The 19,030-nt window shown below is 35.9% G+C and overlaps 2 protein-coding genes and 1 pseudogene across 3 annotated transcripts; 1 reads left to right on the top strand and 2 right to left on the bottom strand.

Moving 5' to 3' along the window:
- Window positions 1–2,937: 2,937 nt before the first annotated feature.
- Window positions 2,938–12,379, bottom strand: LOC112034960 (uncharacterized). Of its 2 annotated transcripts, none has more exons than XM_024067789.2 (13): window positions 12,099–12,379; window positions 11,800–11,937; window positions 11,559–11,640; window positions 10,679–10,755; window positions 9,211–9,317; window positions 8,154–8,274; window positions 5,816–5,932; window positions 5,621–5,712; window positions 5,243–5,309; window positions 5,030–5,108; window positions 4,850–4,941; window positions 3,581–3,724; window positions 2,938–3,195 (listed from the first exon to the last, which is right to left on the bottom strand). In XM_024067789.2, exons 1-13 carry the CDS (start codon window positions 12,294–12,296, stop codon window positions 3,055–3,057), a joined length of 1,455 nt encoding a protein of 484 aa, XP_023923557.1. In that variant the 5' UTR covers window positions 12,297–12,379; the 3' UTR covers window positions 2,938–3,054. The 2 variants fall into 2 exon arrangements, with proteins under 2 accessions (XP_023923557.1, XP_023923558.1); XM_024067790.2 differs by having other exon boundaries at window positions 12,076–12,177.
- A 1,819-nt stretch (window positions 12,380–14,198) lies between these two features.
- On the top strand, window positions 14,199–15,543 carry LOC112034934 (endoglucanase 9-like; annotated as a pseudogene).
- Window positions 15,544–15,724: 181 nt separating this feature from the next.
- On the bottom strand, window positions 15,725–19,027 carry LOC112034923 (uncharacterized; the record flags this gene model as incomplete). Its single annotated transcript, XM_065775258.1, is given in 9 exon segments — window positions 15,725–16,048; window positions 16,216–16,341; window positions 16,493–16,527; window positions 16,530–16,646; window positions 16,817–16,931; window positions 17,785–17,881; window positions 18,543–18,637; window positions 18,777–18,862; window positions 18,969–19,027. Coding segments are annotated over 9 exon segments (943 nt in total), but the record flags the coding sequence as incomplete, so codon positions are not given.
- Window positions 19,028–19,030: the final 3 nt, after the last annotated feature.

Genomic DNA, 19,030 nt, shown 5'->3' on the forward strand with positions numbered 1-19,030 from the left:
GACATGTGCATGATCCAAATAAAATATTTATGCTTCCTAACTAATCACTTACTATGTAGTTACTTCAATAATATATAACTACTCGTTTTATGCATGAAAATCGTAGCTTTTAGCTAATGAACAGAAGGACGATAATTCATTATCATAATATAGTTACTAATTATTGACTAAAATCTTTAAAGTAGCCCTTTCAGGACTTCGATCTTGATTTTTGCAGTTTACAGCTTATGAAAGGATACGATTTTATATTGAGCTAGAAATATAACATTTCCCAAGTCCAATGCTTCTAAATGGAGAATTCATTTTTATTTAATATTTTGTTTGTTAAATTTACATCCAAATTAATCTAAGTCCTAGTTTTCAATCCAACCTCACTCAAGAATTCAACCTTCTCCATCAAACACATAAACCAAAATTTTCATATTCTTGACAAAGGTTATTTCAGTAAAAATGCTGGAAATTAGGATATGATACTTATAACAAGGCCATGTGAACGGACTCTAGCTTTTGGATTACACAAGTAATTTTTTGTTGGCCACAATGAATACCGAAAGCTGCTGAATTAAACTTTACCTTGCTATTTTTCTTTATTTTCCTGTTAAAGGGAGTGAGAGTGACATAATCTTGGTATAATCTTTCAGTCTTGTCTATGTCAAACAAACCTTTTAGACACAAAGTTAATGATTGAATGTTTTAATCTTACAACAACTTTTTGTCATGTCTACATCTGATATTCCTTCAGACACACTACGGCTGTGGAAGTCTTGAATAATCTTAGACTCAGTCACAAGAAATTGGGGCTTTGGCCATTGTTTCTCTCATAGAGCAATTTGCTGTGTACACCAAAGTTCATGTCATAGGCTAACCTTTTTGGGATCTGCCTTCAATAATGTGCTCCAAGCCAATGTAATGTTCTCATATAAAAGTTATATATTAGCACGCCTTTCCCACGTACACGAGATGTAACGTCCATATGAAATTATAAATCCAAGATCTTATAAATGTTCTCATATAAAAGTTATATATTAGCACGTCTTTCCCACACGTATGCAAGAGAGATGTTACAATAATCCCAAAAGGTTGGCCTAATAATTTCTAAATCCTCATGAAATTTATAAGATCTTGGATTTGAAACCCTCTAGTCAATATTTTAAAGTCACCTCCAAGATATTCCTCTATCTAATTACTTGGTGTGTGTGAGACAGATTAGCCTAATAATTTCCAAAACTTCATGAGATCCATAAAATCTTAAATTTGAAACCTCTAAATAGTATCTTAGAATTATCTTTCAAGGATTCCTTTATTTAATTACTTGGTGTGTGAGAAACAGAAGAACTATATATACCGAGAAAAAATAGCCAATACCAAACAGCAATGACCACTCTCGTTGGAGAAAAACAATAGACATATATACAATATGTCTATAAAAGATAATTCAAAAAAGGGAGAGAGAGAGAGAGAGAGAGAGAGAGAGAGAGAGGGAGGGAGATATATCAAGTACATTTGTCATAAAAGATAATTTCTATATTTTGTACGAGTTGTATATATGTCTATAAAAGATAATTCAAAAAAGGGAGGGAGGGAGAGAGAGAGAGAGGGAGATATACCGAGTACATTTGTCATAAAAGATAATTTCTATATTTTGTACGAGTTGCTTTAAGTCATTAGCCTTTGTCTTTTTTATATCAGTATCAATGTTACAGTGCCTTCACTCTTTTTTTCTTTTATTTTTCTTCCCTTTCTTAGGAATGAGCAACTTTATTCACAACCCACAAGTACAACCGCATACGACAAAATAACTAAAGTTTCAACACAAAAACAAGCAACAAAAATGCAACTAACAGCAAACAATAGCTCACTTCATCATTATCAAAAAAATAAAAATAGCTCACTTTATCAACAATAAAAACAAGTAAAAGTGTTCCAAAAACTACAAAAATTGCTATTTTGAATAAAATTTCTTATGTTTTTACACAGTATATCTGCAGGATAACTTGAAAAATTTTAGCTTCAGCTTCAGTTCAAATCTTTCCATCATAAATTCTAACATTTGAATCAATCCAAACACGATAAGTTACTCTTGCAACGCTACCTCACTCAAGTCATGAGTCATGACATGCTGAAATCCTTTCCCCTTTACCTTTTTGACTCGTCATTCAAACTTTTCATGTAAATCTCCTACTTACCATTGATCAAACATTCCTAAGGATCACCATGTCGATTGTAGATCCTGTTAGAGAATGAACACTCAAAATACAAATTGATCCCAAGTCTTAGTTCTATTCCCACAGAAGGTGCATAACATGTCCCTGCATACCCCGAATTTGCCAACCTTTGGCAGCAAGCTTGTTTTTCTTCACTACCAACCAGCTTGCAAAAGCATTTTTAGGCACTACTTTAGGAAACCAAACAAACTTACACACCAATTAAATCCCAATATCCCTTATCAAGTTGTCATCGTCCAAGTCCTCACAATTAAATTGCATTACTAACAACAGGCAGCAGCCCTCCATTCCACATGATCTTCACCACCAATGACAATGAGAACATCAGATAGCTTTCCTTAAATCATAACTAGAGGACATCTAACCTAGAAGAATGACAATTTTATTGGCCATTTAAAATTGCACTCGACAACTTTGCTGAAGTAACAGTTGCAGTATCATGTGCTACTCTAAAGCCCCATATTTCTGAAATAGGGGACCATCTGGGTGCCAATCATCATGCCGCAAAAAGAAATGTCCACTCATTTCCCACTTTATGCTTTAATAAGGGCAAAGCCTCATTTCTCAGCCGCAAAATCATCCTCTAGCTCCAAGAACAAACTCAATTTGTTCACTTTATCTTTGTACAGCTGTGCTTCAAATAATTCTTTTAATGCTACAGTTAATTTAAAAGTATGCTACAAGTCATTTAACCAGCTAAAAGTAGAAGTCATTTGGTTCAATTAGGCTAGCAATTTGTACACACACAGCGATGGCTAATCATATACACGCAAAAATTTTGTTATTTACAGGGGACATACAACATAGAACATGTACATGTCTTTATATTTTATAGTTTTAAATATATGCCTTTCATGTGGAGGAAACCAGCAACAATACTCCAAAACAAAATTTCAAGCATTACAAACACCAGGGTACCCCACTTTTCTGAATGAATCATGGCCTGCAATAACGATTCCGTGCCATCAACCTGCACACCAGATTTGGCCCAAAATTGTCTATCAGATAATGTGCCAAGTCAACCAATACATCAATTGTGTTCAACAATCGCATAAATCTATTGCAATATAGTACAAAATAACATCACACTCCTGATGATACATACTTTAGTAATATTGTTGTCAAGAAGTACCCATCTTGCATGTCAGTCAATCCACTTTCACAAGTGAGGCAATGAACAAAATATTTACATATAACTAATATTAACTAGCAACTTCTCCAATCTCCACACAACAATTGGAGGGTGCACTAAAAAGATGAAATTCCACAATTTTTCTTGCATAGACATATGCTTATTGTAAAAGAGAAGCATAGTGACTCACAAGTAATACCCCAGTACAAAGAAAGAGAATTACCAAGTTATTTTCAGGTGAATGCCAATAGAAACCCTGCACAGCTGCTGGGAAGAGATCACAAGCAGCTAAAGCATATACAATGAGAGCGTTCATCCCCATCCATTCTAGTAACATTGTGGGCTTTCTGAAATGTTTAATATCAACCTGCATTTACAGAGGGTTTAATTTTTTGTTTTTAAAAGATGGTTTAACTAAACAGGCAATGTTTTTTGTAATTTCAGTCTCATTATTCCAATTGAACATTATGTATCACATTGCAGAGATGTTAAGACAAGCTAATGTTACGCATCATATAGGTCCTTGTCATCAAACCAAAGAGTAGATTTATTGGTGTTATATATCGTAGTCACCATCTGTGTTTGTGGATTCTGGGGAAAAGGTTGAAAGCAACCTCAAAAACCAGTGAGTATGGAAGACCTTAATATTTTAAAGGATTGGAAATATATGGCAGAGGATGTCTCCCATCATTGGGCATTCCATCCTTTAAGAATCAGGCACTGTCACTCAAAGGTAGAAAATGATGCCAACTCTAAAATCATTTCACAACACTTCCATCTAAGTTTGGAGTCAATACATTCATCTGTGATATAAAGATTCTAAAAATTACATCCTAACTCAAAACACTGAAAGCCAGACAAAATCTAGGTGCATTTCAAGATTAACTTCTCTAATCCTATAGCTTCTTTGATTTCTCAACAGAGGGAGATGACCTTCAGAATTTGAAACTTTTATAGGACGAAAATCTCTACATACTACAGGCAAAACTTAATTTAAGGTCACATTTGCACTTCTCCTGGACATGTCAAGAATTCTGCAATCAATATAAAGAATCCAAAGTCACACTTATTTCAGTATGCCATGATAATTCCATGGCTTTATGTTGAAATCAAGTTGTATAATTTTATGGTAGAGAAATTGCTAATGACTAGAACTTACAAGTGACGTTTTCCTTTGACCTAATTATAATTGAAAAAAATTGAGATACCCCTTTATTGGAACCCCCATCCCTCATATATAAATAAATAAAACTTTTTGAAAAATAGGTCAAGATAAACTCAAGCTTGAGTCACAGTGTTGCCATATCAAGAGATTGTAAACTCTTCTATTTTCTCCATGATTTTCCCAATTTAACAAATCAATTATTGATATGGGTCACTCGGTTTGATCTCACCTGATGGTACGAGTCATAGCAAGCTAAACTTGGGTCACTTTTAAATCATGGGGATATTGGTCAATTAATCAGAGCACTATCTAGAATGATGAACTTACAATGTAAAAGATGATGCTTAGGAACAAGCCCGATGCTCCTGCTGTGATGCACATATAGCTCAATGTATACAGTGGCTTGCAGAAAGGAACACCTGATATACCTTACAGAAATTACTTGCAAGAAAAAAAGTGAAATTCACAAAGAGCTAAAAGATATAAACCAGATACAAGACAAAATACCTAGCAACTCCAAAACATATCCTGCAATTAATAGAGGGAATGATAACATCAACCATAAAAGGACCCTCTGCATTTGGTCCTGAAGAAAAAAGATAAAAGTTTATATGATCAAATAAAGCTATCAAAGAGTTGCATCAAGACAAACTGTAAATCAATAAGACATAGCTAAAACTATGCCTACATGTTATGAAGCAACAAGAACAAACATTGTACCTTAAAATGCACAAGTATGTGCCCAAATTGCAATCCCACAAAACATGTGATAGCAGCCATCAATGAACTGGAAAAATTTGTAAGCAAAAGAAATTAGCAACCAAGTACCAACAACCAGCACCTATCAATGAGGATGGTAATGAATAACGCTTTAACATTTACATTGCCTTTTTTCTTTTTCCTTTTTTTTTGTGTGTGTGGGGGGGGGGGGGGGGGGGGGGGGGTGTGGTTGTGTGGAATTGCAATAAAGAAAGTTGTTCAGTGTATTTAGAAATTAACTGTGCTTTGAGTGCCCTCTCTCTAATACATTATAAACTGTCACAGTTCATAAGTTAATAATATACAAGGAAACAGAAAAAAGGAATGCCATTATCAAACCTTAAGATGCCCTCTGGATCAAATGGTGCAAGGCACCACCCAGGTGCATTTTGTGGCAGAGGTCCATAGTCAGGAGAATTAATACTGCATTCCTGAGCAAAACAAAGATTAAGATAAGATCCTGCTGATGATCAAACAATGGAACCTATAGATAGGGAGTTCAAGATAGCAGTTACAAAGGTCAAGAAAAATAACCTTTGTTCTTCTGTACACAGGATGTTGATAAAGATGATGTTCACCAAGTATAACTCGATCAATCAAGCCAACCACATTACAAGGAGGCTCAAGACTGCTCCTCACTTCACAATGAACCTATTGAACAATTTCTTGTTTAAAATAGTTCCACTTGCAGGTAAATGAAATGAATAAGTTCCACAAACAAAATGGGATACAAAAAACATGTACAAGACTTTAAGCAATCAGCAACTATTAGCTTGTATATATAATAAAGAAAAACACAGCCCCGTACATAGGAAATGTACTAGACAAGCAAAAACATCAAGAAACCAAATTACAATGATCAAACAAAACAGGAAGAGAGAAGCAAGAAAAAGATGGTATAGCTAAACACCGTTGGAGAAGAGAGAAAAAGAAAAAAGACTTAAACTCAAGAATGGACCGTTCGTGACCCTCAAAGCTTCTGGCATTCCATTCCTGCCAGATACACCACATCAAACAATGCAGCACCATCCTCCATATAACTATATTACGATGACGCCTGAAGTTACAAGACCAACAATCCAACAAGTCCACTATCCTTTGCAGCATCACCCAACAAATACCAAACAAGCAAAAGACCATACTCCACATCTCAAAAGCCAAAGGACAATGAAGAAGGAGATGATCAACAGATTCTCCGCACCTTTTGCACATAAAGCACCACTCAAAGACAACAAAATGCCTCTTCCAAAGGTTATCAATAGTTAGAATCTTGCCTAAAGCCGCTGTCCAAGAGAAAAAAGCTACCCGAGGGGGCACCTTCGATTGCCACACCATTTTCCACGGGAAGGAACTGGCGGTAAAGGGGGATAGAGAGTGATAATACCTGCTCACCGCGAAACCCCTACTGTTGGCCGGCTTCCAACAAAGTTTGTCGGAACCAACACCTCGCACCTTAGATCCAAAGATTGTGAATCTTGATCATTCACTAGGCGACGAAACTGTAGGTCCCAAAAAATTCTCCCATTAGCAAAGCACATAACCTCAGAGACTGAAGCATCCCTTGTCCTACTAATATTATATAAATCTGGAAACACCTCCTTAAGAGGACGATCCCTACACCAACTTCACACGAGAACCATCACCCACATCATACCGAAGGAACTTAGAAAAATACAGCCAGCCTCTTCTAATGAACTTACACAAACTAACACCATATGCTCCAAACACGGATTTTGTACACCAACCATCCCACTCATTCCCATACTTCGCCCCAATGACCCTTCTCCAAAGTGCATCATTTTCTGCACCATAACGCCACAACCATTTGGCTAATAAGGCAGAGTTAAACCTTCTCAAGCACCGAATGCCTAACCCTCCATTCTTCACTGGCCTACAAACCTTCGACCAACTATTAGCTTGTCGGCAAACATGTGGGGAAGCACCCATAACATAGATCTCTAGATTCATATCTTCTTTCCTTACATAATTTAGTTAAAACTATGGTTCAATGTATACAGCAATTACATGTTCTCACAGTGTAGATCTCACTCTTATGAAATAAAATCATTTCTAATCGATTATTTGACAAAAATTAGGCCTAAAGAAGTGCTTTAGGGCCACCATCAGATTCCAGGACAAGCAGTCAAAGCTGCTGACTACTTAGACAATTCTAGTTGCAAGCACACTTAGTTACTGGAATTTGAATGACCAACTATCCAACAAAAAGAAAAATAAGAAACCAAATATTATCTATATTAGAATAATGGTTTACAGCAAAATGATTGATTTCACCATTTCTTAACAACTTAAACTTTTGGGACAAGTAATAATTTATAAGAGCAAGTGATTTGAAGTTCAAACTCTGTCTCCACTTTACTTTCCATTTAAAAAATTAAAAATCCAACATGTTTGGTCTAGCTTGTTAAGGGGGAGCTTGGGCCCACACATGAGAGAAAGTGTTAGAATAATGGTTAGATGATTAAATTCATCATTGCCCAACAATTAATCTTTTGAGACAAGTGGTAATTTATCAATGTCCAATACACATACCAGAAGAAATTGGGTCATAAGAACAGCTTCAATTCACACCCTACCCAACAAAACAAGTGAAGCATGTGCATCAAATATAAGTCTCAGTTGTGGAAAATAGGCCCAACATAAGCATCCAGTGATTAATACTGACAACTAATCATTTTATGGCATATTGCTCAAAAATCAAAATCAGACATGAAAAGATATGAAAAGTAAAGAGAACATCTTCAGTTAGAAAGTAACAAATTTGGAAGTCTCAGGCTATCTTCATCAACAGATTGACATATTGACAGAATCTTGCCAATGAAAAACTTTCAAGAAATTATATGATTCAACTCACAATTTGAGTACCAGATGCATAACCAGTCAAATTCATGCTTAAATCTTCATATTCCCAGTTCGGAACGTAAAGGCCATATAGTAAGCACATGTATACTGAGCACAGTAAGATAGCGAACATCCTGCACAATTAAGCAAAAGTTAGCACTTAGAAAACCTCAAATGCAAGAGGAGAAACATATCATCCGTGAAAAAGTCTACCATCTAAGAGACCTAGAAACTCTAAACAAAATTAGAATTACAAAAGTATGCAGGTCATTGCCCACAAGGGGTGAATGCCCCTTGATTACCCAACTCATTCTAGCAGGTGAGGTCATTGCCTGTAGGTTTTACTGACTAGAGGCAAGCCCAAAGGGCTCTTCTTTAGAAAGGTTCCCTATGTTATCACAACCAAAAATAAATAAATAAAAAAACAAGGAGAAGAAAAAAGTATGCAGGTCATCTCACCCTAGATTTTTTTGTCATGTGATATCATTGGATTCCTGTTAATAAGTTTGCCAATAATCTGACTCATAACTCAAAGGCCTTAATAATTTTTTTTTTTTAAAGTAACATTTGAGGTTAATGTTCCTAAAATTTATCGCCTGATCATCATAAATTTTAATAATTACCACCTATTCATGAAGTATATACAAAATGTTTTCAACTCAGTCTCTTCATTTCAAAATCATAGCTATGCATAACACAAACTTCCAAAAAAAAGAGTGCGGTTTAAAGTTTGACATCCCCAAGACTGCCAAGTAGGTGCAAAAATATCCGAAGAAAGAACAGAAATATAAAAGGACCAAAACTTGGCATCTTGATTGCACTTTTCTTATTAAAATTTCCATAATTATTTTGAGATCAACCATCCTGCTTCCATCTTCCATTCTTTAGTTAAAACCCAAAAAATATGGTTTTATCTCTACATGAAGTCAGTCAAGAAGCACACTCTTGAAGCTTTTGTAGAATCAGTTCATAAAACCAAAACAAGTGTGCATTCCAAATATATCTAAGAATTGCAATTGCATGTGAAAAACATGAGTACCAGTGGAATTATGTATTCTAACCAAACTAACCACTGAATGTAGTATTTCTTCACAAAAGCTGTTGCTGAATCAACAATATCATTGTTAACAAGCCAGATCTCCGCCATTGAAGCCAGCAGATATCCAATTGATATCCTCTGTAAATTATGTAAACACGTTTGCAATATGCATGTTAGCTTTAAAAAGTTTTTGAATCTTAATATCTATTTATAGAACTAGACCAGCAGATAATAGTACTTTTATCTGTTCTGAAATAAACAGTCCTAAAAGAACAATTCATCTATTGAGGTTAAGCATGCCCTTTCAGTTTAATCATCTATATATGGCATATATTTGATGCAGTGCACATGAGGTAATACACAAGAACATGAATTTTCAGTTTCAAGAGTAAGAAAAAAAAACATTTGAATGCTTAGCGAGGCCCTTTCTAAGGTTTGAAGTGGGGGATGACAGCAACATATCCCTATTGCATGACAATAGGCATCCACTTGGAGTTCTCTATACCAGATTTGGCCATATGGTAGTGTATGATGCAGCCCATTGCATGGAAGCTTAAGTGTCCAGCATGCATCAAGAGGAGTGGCAACGTCTGATGATTTGAGTGGAATTCAAAGTAATCAACCTCAAGTTTAGACAAGAGAGAGAAAAATAATCCAATCTGGATTCCTTCTAAATCAGGATTTTTTTTTTTTTTTTTTTATAGGTGCTGAAACCTGGTGGAAATGAGTATGGTACTCTGCTGCAATACCAAATCATGTGTTTATCTCCTGGTTGGCATTCAGGAATAGAGTGTCTACTCATGCTAGATTGCTCTAGTGGGGTTATAAAAGGGATTCGCTTTGTGTTTACTGTAGGGATTGTATGGAGAGCAAGGATCACCTCAATTTTGAGTGTGATTTTTTTTTCCAAGAGCATTTAGAAGGAAATTATGAGAAGTGCTTGATTAAGAAGCCTGAGGTTGACTGTTGGGGTTCTATTGAGCAAATTTGTTGACTGTGACTTGAGGAACTTCAAGGCAAAGGCTAATTGCAATATTTGCAAGCTGGTATTGGGAGCTGTCATAAATCATATCTCGTGCCAACAAAAAAAAAAATGCCAGTATACATGGACAGTAGGTGAAGAATGAGAAGAATATTGTAAAAGCTATTAGTTGGTAGGTTAAGGCTCAAGTGGCAGCTAAAGGGAATTTTAATTGTTTATCGGTAACAGAGTCATATGCTGCTATTGGGGGATTCCTCTGTCTGTTCTATGCAACAAAACGCTAAGCTTTGCCTGTTCAATACAGTGCCAAATCATTTGGTAAACTGAGTTTGATGCACTGATAGATAGTGCAGAACCTCAGTTGTTATTACCATTGTGGTTGATTGCTCTGTAAAGGGAGCATGCTAGGCTTTGTTACTCTATTGTTGTTAGGCTGTATGCAAGGCCTTTGTCATATTTTGTTGTTCAAGTATAACAGTGTTAATATTTGTAGTGTGTTGAACTGAATAATGCTTACCTGTAATACACCTAGCCAACGTATCTTGTCCACATCAACTCCATATGTTAAATCGTTACGCCCATGAAAATACCCACCTAGAATACATTCCAAACAAAACCAAATCTTTTTTTTTTATCAAAGCATCGATAAACAAAAGTACATAAACAGCACCTTGTAATTACTGAGTTATAATTTGTAAATAAATACTTATTTCATTAGGTAGTTGAGAGCTAGGACTCAATTCAAACTACTTCGAAATTGTTGTATTCTGACAGTAATCTCATCAAAAAACAGATTTATTTTTTGACAAAAACATTGCTCATGCCCCTAAAGTTTACTTAAAGTTCGTCTTCGTCCCTAAACTATTGAAAACATTATACTTTCTGTCTTTCCATCCGGTCTCGTTAACTTTTATCCTACTTGTAGGTGTTACTATTTATAGCATTAGGGAATTTGATATGCAATCAGGACCATTACAACTTTTTTTTTTTTTTAAATAACAAAAAAAAAAGGTACACTTGAGGTGAACAAGTGGCACAAAACTATTGGTCACATGCATGGTATGAAAGATCATTTTAAAGTTTAGGGATGAAAAAATAACTTTTTTGAATAATTTAGGGACAAAAAATATCTTTCTAAAGTTTCAAGGACAGAAAATGTTACATTTTTCAATGGATTAGCAACAGAAAAAGAACTTTTTAAAGTTTAGCGATGAAAAACGAACTTCATTTCATGCGGACTTTGGGGACGAAAACAATATTTTTGCCTTTCGGTAATTTACACACACGATCGATCTCACTACTCTCCATCCAATTATAATAGAAGACGGAAGTGCCAATTGAGCGAGCTACATAGCTCATTGTCATGAACAAGCCAAAGGGTAGGAAAAACAACACACCTTGCAAAACCAACCCTAAGATAAACAGCTTGATTGTCCTTAGCACGACTTTCTTTGTAGCAATTGATTTGTTAGAAATTCTCTGCACAATGAACATAATACCATTACAAGTCTATTTCAATTTCAAAACATTTCTTAAGTCCTTAATTCATAGAGTATAGAAGAAATGCATAATTTAAAGAGCAAAAAAATCTTGTGTTTTGAGCTACATTGATAACATGTTAATATTAAACATACTAACCTTGAATACTAGAGCAATAGAGACACCAACACCAAAGAGAAAAAATGGCATCACAAAATCTGCGAGGGTGACGCCGAACCAGGGAGAGTGATTAATGGACGGAAATGCCCCTCCAGCATCGTCTACTAAAATCATCAACTGTCAATGTTAAACAAAGCAGCTAAATTTTCAGACTAATTTTGAGTGAGTGGGTTTCAGTTTCAGTTTCAACTTTCAGGGTCAAAGCCAAATGGGTAGTAGAGTAATAATTACTTAAAGGTTAAAAGTTAGAAATACTTAGGTTGAGGCGGGGTGCATACAGCGACGGTGAGGCCGCGGAAGACATCGAGAGAGTGGAGCCGTTGATTGGCGGCGGGAGGGGATGAATCTGGACCGTTGGATGGGGAGGAGGAGGAGGAGGAGGGGACGATGTCATCAGTGGATGCTGCTGCGTTGTGGTTGTGGAGAAGAGGTGTGCGTTGCTCTTCCTCTTCCGCCACGTCGATCAGCGATGACATTTTCTTTTTTCCTTTTTTGTCTCAGGCTGCGGCTGGAGTGGATGCCGGCATAAGACAATATTGCTGTGTTAACTGAAGTTATTATGGAAAGTCTATGGCTTAACCAACAGGTCCAACACGTCTTTCTCTTTTTTTTTCTTTTTTTTTTTTGACATAGCCAATTCAAAAGCCACCCCAATTGTTTTTTTTTTTTTAAAAAAAAAAAAACCACCCCAATTAAGTTGCTGGTAAAGAATTCGAGAAGTGATAAGTTTCATTAGTACATGTTTTGGTTTTGTTTGTTCGACCCTTTTTTTTTTTTTTTGACTTAGTCATTTAAAAACCAACCTTGAATAAGTTATTCACAAAAAGTTGTGAATTCGAGTAATAATAAGTTACATTAGTAAACCTTCCTACATGTGAGAGTGTTGATGTGTCTGGATCCAGGCCCTAAATATGGCTAGCTATGAGGAAAGGAAGAGAGGCATTGGCTAAAGTAGAGAATATGTGTCTCATGCCAACGACGTGACCACCTTGGGAAGAGTGAGATTTGCATCTAATATGGATACCCAGCACCAACATAGAAGGGAGATAGCAACCTCCTATGATCAAATGCTATAGAACACCCCTTATTGGCTGATTTTGTACTGGACAACTGTTGAGGACACATGTATCACTCCTGGCTTCCCTAATGTCATTTTCCTTGCCTAAGGCTTGCTCCCCATGCAGTAGCAGAGACACCCTCTGTTTCACTACCCTAATATTGGCATGTTTTCTATCTCCTCCTTGTATTAGGGTTTGAAATGAACAAATAAGGGTTGACACCTGTTTTGATGTACCTCACAACATTCCTTGTACTATAAGAGGGTCATGTTGCTAAACAATAAGGGTAAGAACCAAAAAGACAAAGAAAGAGGCAGAAAGTTTGGGTAGGAAATTGAGGTAGAGAAAAAGGCTTTCTTTGGAAAGAACATCACCATTGTATAAAAACCTTGACTTTAACATAATAGAGAGCTCTGCAAAGTAAGGGACATTCTTCCCTTGCTCACTCATGGTTTTCATCCCTTCAAAGGGTTTTCCACCTATCTTCTCATACTTTCTTTACTTTCCATCTTATGTTTTTTAATAGTTTTATTTCTCTCGACATCAAAGTGTTAAAGTTTTCATTTTTATTATTCTTAAGCTTTTTCATTTAAATGTACTGTTAGATGCATCACCCATTCTTTTACATAGTTTTGATAATCTAACTTGCATGTACAGTACCTAGGTTAGGAATGGCAATGAGGCGGGGCAGGGCCAAATGATGAGATTTTCACCCCCGCCCCGCATCGTCTTGTCTTGCCCCATCCCTACCTTGCCTCGCCCACATGTCGGAGAAAATTTTCTTTTCCCATCCCTGCCCCTTAGGGCCTCGCCCTACCCCGTAAAATTCTACTTCTTGTTAATTTACCCAATAACTATTACAATTTTTTAAAATAAAATTACTTGTTTCATTAATAAAAATATACTTGAAATTACAAATAAATTTAATCAAACTAATTTTTAGCATCTTTTTTTCTTATTTTTTCTAATATATATATATATATATAATTTTTATGAAAGAACTTTTATTTGTGACTCATATCTATATCTACAGACCTGTACTTTTATTTGTAAAGTTAATCTGGAACTTCTATTTTTTCTTACATATATATCTACAGACCCATACCTCATAAAACATGCTATTATGTTGTTCCAATTTTTTCATGATAGAAAGAACTACAAATAACATGCTATTATGCTGAGAAAGAAATACAAATAACAACTGCACATAATGAGACAAACACAGACCTACAGACCCATATCTCATAAAAATAGAAAACATTATATTATGTTCATGATGAAATCAGAAATCTATATTGAGAAAGGCGTTGAATGGAATCAATGATTCTGGTAGGATATTTTTTCTCATACGTTTTGATTATAGCTGGAAGACTCCCAAAGAACAATAATGTTTCATGGAGAGGTGACTCCTGCTTAAAAGATGAGCTGCCGGGTGGCTACTATATGATTCTCAGCATCTTTGGCCATGGTTCATCATCAAGTTGGGCAGAGAATACCTTCTCAAGGCCTTTGGTTCCTCAGCAAATTCCACAGACAAGATTGCTCCACTTGTTGATGGAGCAGATGGTGGCTCCCCAGGTGGGAAAATTGAAACATGTTCCTGAGCTATTGACTACAACCGGCCTGCATTAATATGTGCTACGTGCCCAGCTCTCGCTACAGAGACCGCTGCTGCATTCATTGTTTTCAAAGACAGCATGGAGTACTCAAAAGAAATTCTTCCATGGTGCTGACAGTCTTTGAGTTTGCTACAAAAGGACAAGATGAAAACTACACTGGAGGTGTAGACCCATCGCCCATCTCCACCTTCCTATAGTAATAGTTCCACTTGTTACTGGATGAGTTTTGGTGGAGTGGACCTTGGTTGTACCATGCAACTGGAATTCTTCCTATCGTAAACTTGTTACAAATCCTCTTCTAGCCAATCAGATTGATGCTTCTTTGCAAGGTCAAGATCGTCTTGTAGTTAACGGGGACAATAAGCTGCCTAAGAGTGTTCCTAGGTTTCGGTTATCCTTTATTAATTATTAAGATTTCACAACGGGATAGACAAAACTTAGTGCTCATAGCTACCAGTTTTTCTAAAGCTTCAACAGAACAAAAGGTGGTTTAATCCAGTTAAATCATAAAAGGCCTCGGCCTCTTCAATTTGTAGCGATGCTGCTTTCTTAACTACACTATACTCTATACGGTCATTATCTTACATTCTATCTCAGCGTAAATGGTATTGCGGACCTGATTTTTATCCCGAAGAAGTACTAGTTGAAGTTGCTAGGACCCAGGTTGGTTACATCCTCGGCAAGAACCCTTGAAATATGAGTTATGTTGTTGGCTTTGGTGATCGTTTCCCACAAGATGTGCAACATAGAGCGGCATCAATTGCTAGCAACCAAAGCAAGTATGATAGTTGACAAGGATTGAGATGGGAGGGACATTCAACAGTGATGGTTTCCACGAGATAAGTTCCAACTATTGTTACACAGAGCTGAGAACCTTGCATGAAATTCAGGTCTTGTTGCAGCACTTGTGGCTTTGTCCGGTGAAAGGCAAGCTGGCATTGACAAGAACACCATATTCTATGCAATTCCTCCACTCACTTGTCACTTCTCTTCCACCACCACCTCATCACCTTGGATACTAGGTTTTTAGGTAGATCATCTGACTTGTTATTAGAAATTTTTGACTTCATTATATATTTTTTGCCCTCTCCTTAGGCATAAATATTCATCTTTGCAACTCACTATATGAAGTTGGGCAAATATTACTGGTTCTCACCTTTTGGAAGATTAATAAAAAAATGTAATGTTTGCGTTGAATATTAATGACTAATACAAGAGAGAGTACTCTGAATTTAAATCTCTTTTCTTGGCTGAAGCACTTTTCATTTAATCCCTGTCACACTTATGTTTCCTCAATTAAAACAAACTAAATATCAAGCATCCCTTTTATGAATAGAATCAAGCTTGAGTGAGACCTTTGGAATGCAAAAGCTTTTGTGCGGCTGCAGCCAAAGTAGCATTACTCTTACAGAAAGCAAACCTGATGTATCTTTTCTGATAGCTATGATCTACCTCAGAAGATTTCTTCAAGGATAAATTTGTATGAAAAAATCCACGACCTGGAACAGCCACTACTCCCGCCTGCTGTATCAATTCTTTAACATATTCTAACTGAAAGAATAAATATATGCATTAGCAAAATAAGTCTCACTCAGGATTGCTATAAATTATAACTGCTTATGACAGACCTAATGGAATTTGAAATGAACAGAAACAATGGTAACCCATTCTTGTAATTTTTTAAAATGATTACACCAACAAAGTAGAAAAGCACTTACATCAGAAAGGGGGCAATTTTCAGGAATCTCTGCAAATAAAAAAAATGAACCCTGAGGCTTAAACTGAATCTTAAAACCAACCCCAGCAAGCAACTTGACAATGTAATCTCTTTTTGCTTCATAATCCTGAGCAAAGCAGAAATGTAGTCAATCATGAATAATAATTAATGGCATAGCTGTGATGTTACATTTCAGTTACATCATATAAATGAGTGAAGTTGGACTATCAACCTCACAGAACTAGATAAGAATTAAAAAGTTGCTCTTTGGACCCTACTCTTCTCAATGATTCATAGTATTCTGGGGGCTTCTCAAAGCAGTCAAGGCAGCTTCCTGGAAAGGTGCTGGAGCAGAATCTGTGACTTTAACATGAATGTTTCTGATTGCAGAGGCGATGAAAGCTGGAGCAATTGCCCATCCAACCCTCCAACCTGCACCAGTTACTAAAACTAAAATTGAAAATCGGGTACTACAAAGGATGTAAAGGACAATAGCTAAAAGTTAAGATAAAAAAATTCCAAGAAATATGAATAAAGAATAACATTTTCCCAGCATGAACAAACTTAAATTAGAAGTCTTCTGTGTAGGATGTCAGCTTAACCTGTAACACTAAAAGTTTTAGACAAGGAAGATGTGATTATAGTTCGCTCTTGCATTCCTGGAAATGAGGCAAGGGATATGTGTTTCTCGTTGTCAAATGTTATATGTTCATATACCTGCGGAAACATCAACAAAGTAGAAGACAAAATCTTTAGATATTATAGAAATAGTTAATTCAATCTTTCTTGTTTGTCAGCACTGTCAGCCAAAAAGCATACAATTGCTTATTGAAAGCTAAGAAAGAATGGGGATTGCAATTTGTTAAAAAATATTATTCGATATAACCAGAGTACATATATCAGATTATAAAGTAAGTAATACTGTAACTTTGGACATGGCATAGACACAACAGCAACAAGCCATCATGAGAAATGAGAATATGAGAGAGGAACTCCCATTTTTCAAAACTTTCTATAAATGCAAGTGATATTCTTAATCCTTTTTACATTTTCATTTATTAGCAAGTTACTTTCTGCTTCCTCTTCTACCTCCTTTTTAGGATATCAATACCATCTCACTTTTTAACTAAAAAAGGTTAAAACAATCACATACCCTAACATCCAGTTATTAACCATAAGCCAAACCATATGCAGAAGAAGTTCTCATTATTGTTTCAGCCACAATCATATCACACCAATCCAATTGTGATGGTTGGCTCAAAATCAAAATTTATGGTGGCATCCAGTCTAACAACAAAGAATACGTGCTCTTAGCATGTGTGCATTCCATCTTTTTGCCATGTTTCGCAAAGGCACTAATTTAAACAATACCTGGGTGTAAAATACATACATCCTCCCCACCCCCAAAAAAAGTCAGGTTATGAACTATAAGATGGGACAAACAGCTTACAAATTTTTGAAATGTTCACTATAAATCAAAAGACCATGAGGATACATGTGATGCCATGGGATGATCATATAATCCATTCATGCAAGATCAAGTTTGATAAGCCAAAGTATATCATCATACTTCATCTGTTATAGCTAGGCAATCCCTTGCGCGGCATATTCCAGCAATAATCTCTAGTTCATCTTTAGTGAAAACTTTGCCGGTAGGATTCTGAGGACTGCACAACTTTACATCAGCACATATCTAAATCATTATGCAAATATAGCATTTCTTTGCAAATAATTTGTCATGTAATTCCACTTATTATTATTATATATGACAGATGGATCCCAAGAAATCAATTAATTTGGGTAAAACTTGCCATGTTCCTCTCTCTCTCTTTTAAATTTCCCTATAGCTTGAGACTAATGGTTGTAATCATCAATATTTCATAATCATTGTCCTTTAGAAAAACATGCAAGTCATGCCCCAATTCTATGGTGCCTATTGCCTCATCAACAGAGAGAATATAGAAACTTTCTTGTGAATTATGTTTATTTGATGTTTGTGACAAGGTGGAGGTAAGAACAAACTTTGGAGATAGACAAGTAGAACAACATGAAAGTAGTCCTACAGCAATCCTTATAGGAATGATATTCTGCATGTCCAGCAAATCACTTATGAAAATATTATGGTCAAGATTCTAATCAAACTTCATCAATTGTCATAGCTTTTTTCACTCAGATTATGGAAAAAAAAAAAAAGGATGCATTCTAGATTTCTACCAGAATCTCTATTCCATTGATTATAAATTTACTGTGAGTTTTGGAAGAATGCTTTTAGAGTGAGTACAATTTCTGAAAACTACTTTTTGTGTCCCCTTCATAGAGTTTACTCACCTGTTCAGTACAATAGCTTTTGTTCTCCCAGTAATAGACTTCATGAGTTTGTTAGGATCCAAGGTCCAATGAGGAGGATCAAGTGCCACAAATACCTGTCATTTCCTTTTTTTTAATGGTAGTAAGTAATTATGAATTTAAAAGTATCAAGTACCCTTGGTATTAACATGCAGCAGGACTAACTTATAATCTATGATAAAGACTTTAAACCCTAAGTAATAATAAGAAGCTTACTGGGACTCCCCCTGCCATGGCAATACATCCTTCGTATGTTTCATATGAAGGGTCAAAAAGTACAACTTCATCACCTCGGTCTATGACTGTCCTTACATAGCATAGCAGTAAAGAGAATCACATATGTATTCGAAAACTGAAAAAGCTGACTCAAATAATAACATCAACTAACAAGAATAGCAAAGAGCTTACTTGCAAACACTGCTGCTGCAAATGCCTCGGTTTGGCCACAGCAAATAGCTATATCAGTAGTG

Source organism: Quercus suber, unplaced genomic scaffold, assembly GCF_002906115.3.
Source record: "Quercus suber isolate HL8 unplaced genomic scaffold, Cork oak 2.0 scaffold_107, whole genome shotgun sequence".
NCBI classification, from domain to species: domain Eukaryota; kingdom Viridiplantae; phylum Streptophyta; class Magnoliopsida; order Fagales; family Fagaceae; genus Quercus; species Quercus suber.

Excerpts from the sequence above, each read along its gene's own strand:
- LOC112034960 (XM_024067789.2), bottom strand. The coding sequence starts at position 12,296 with ATGTCATCGCTGATCGACGTGGCGGAAGAGGAAGAGCAACGCACACCT. Across the intron at positions 5,310-5,620 it reads GATCCAGAGGGCATCTTAAG|TTCATTGATGGCTGCTATCA; the intron begins GTTTGATAATGG and ends AAATTTTTCCAG. Across the intron at positions 3,196-3,580 it reads ATTCACCTGAAAATAACTTG|GTTGATGGCACGGAATCGTT; the intron begins GTAATTCTCTTT and ends TCTGGTGTGCAG.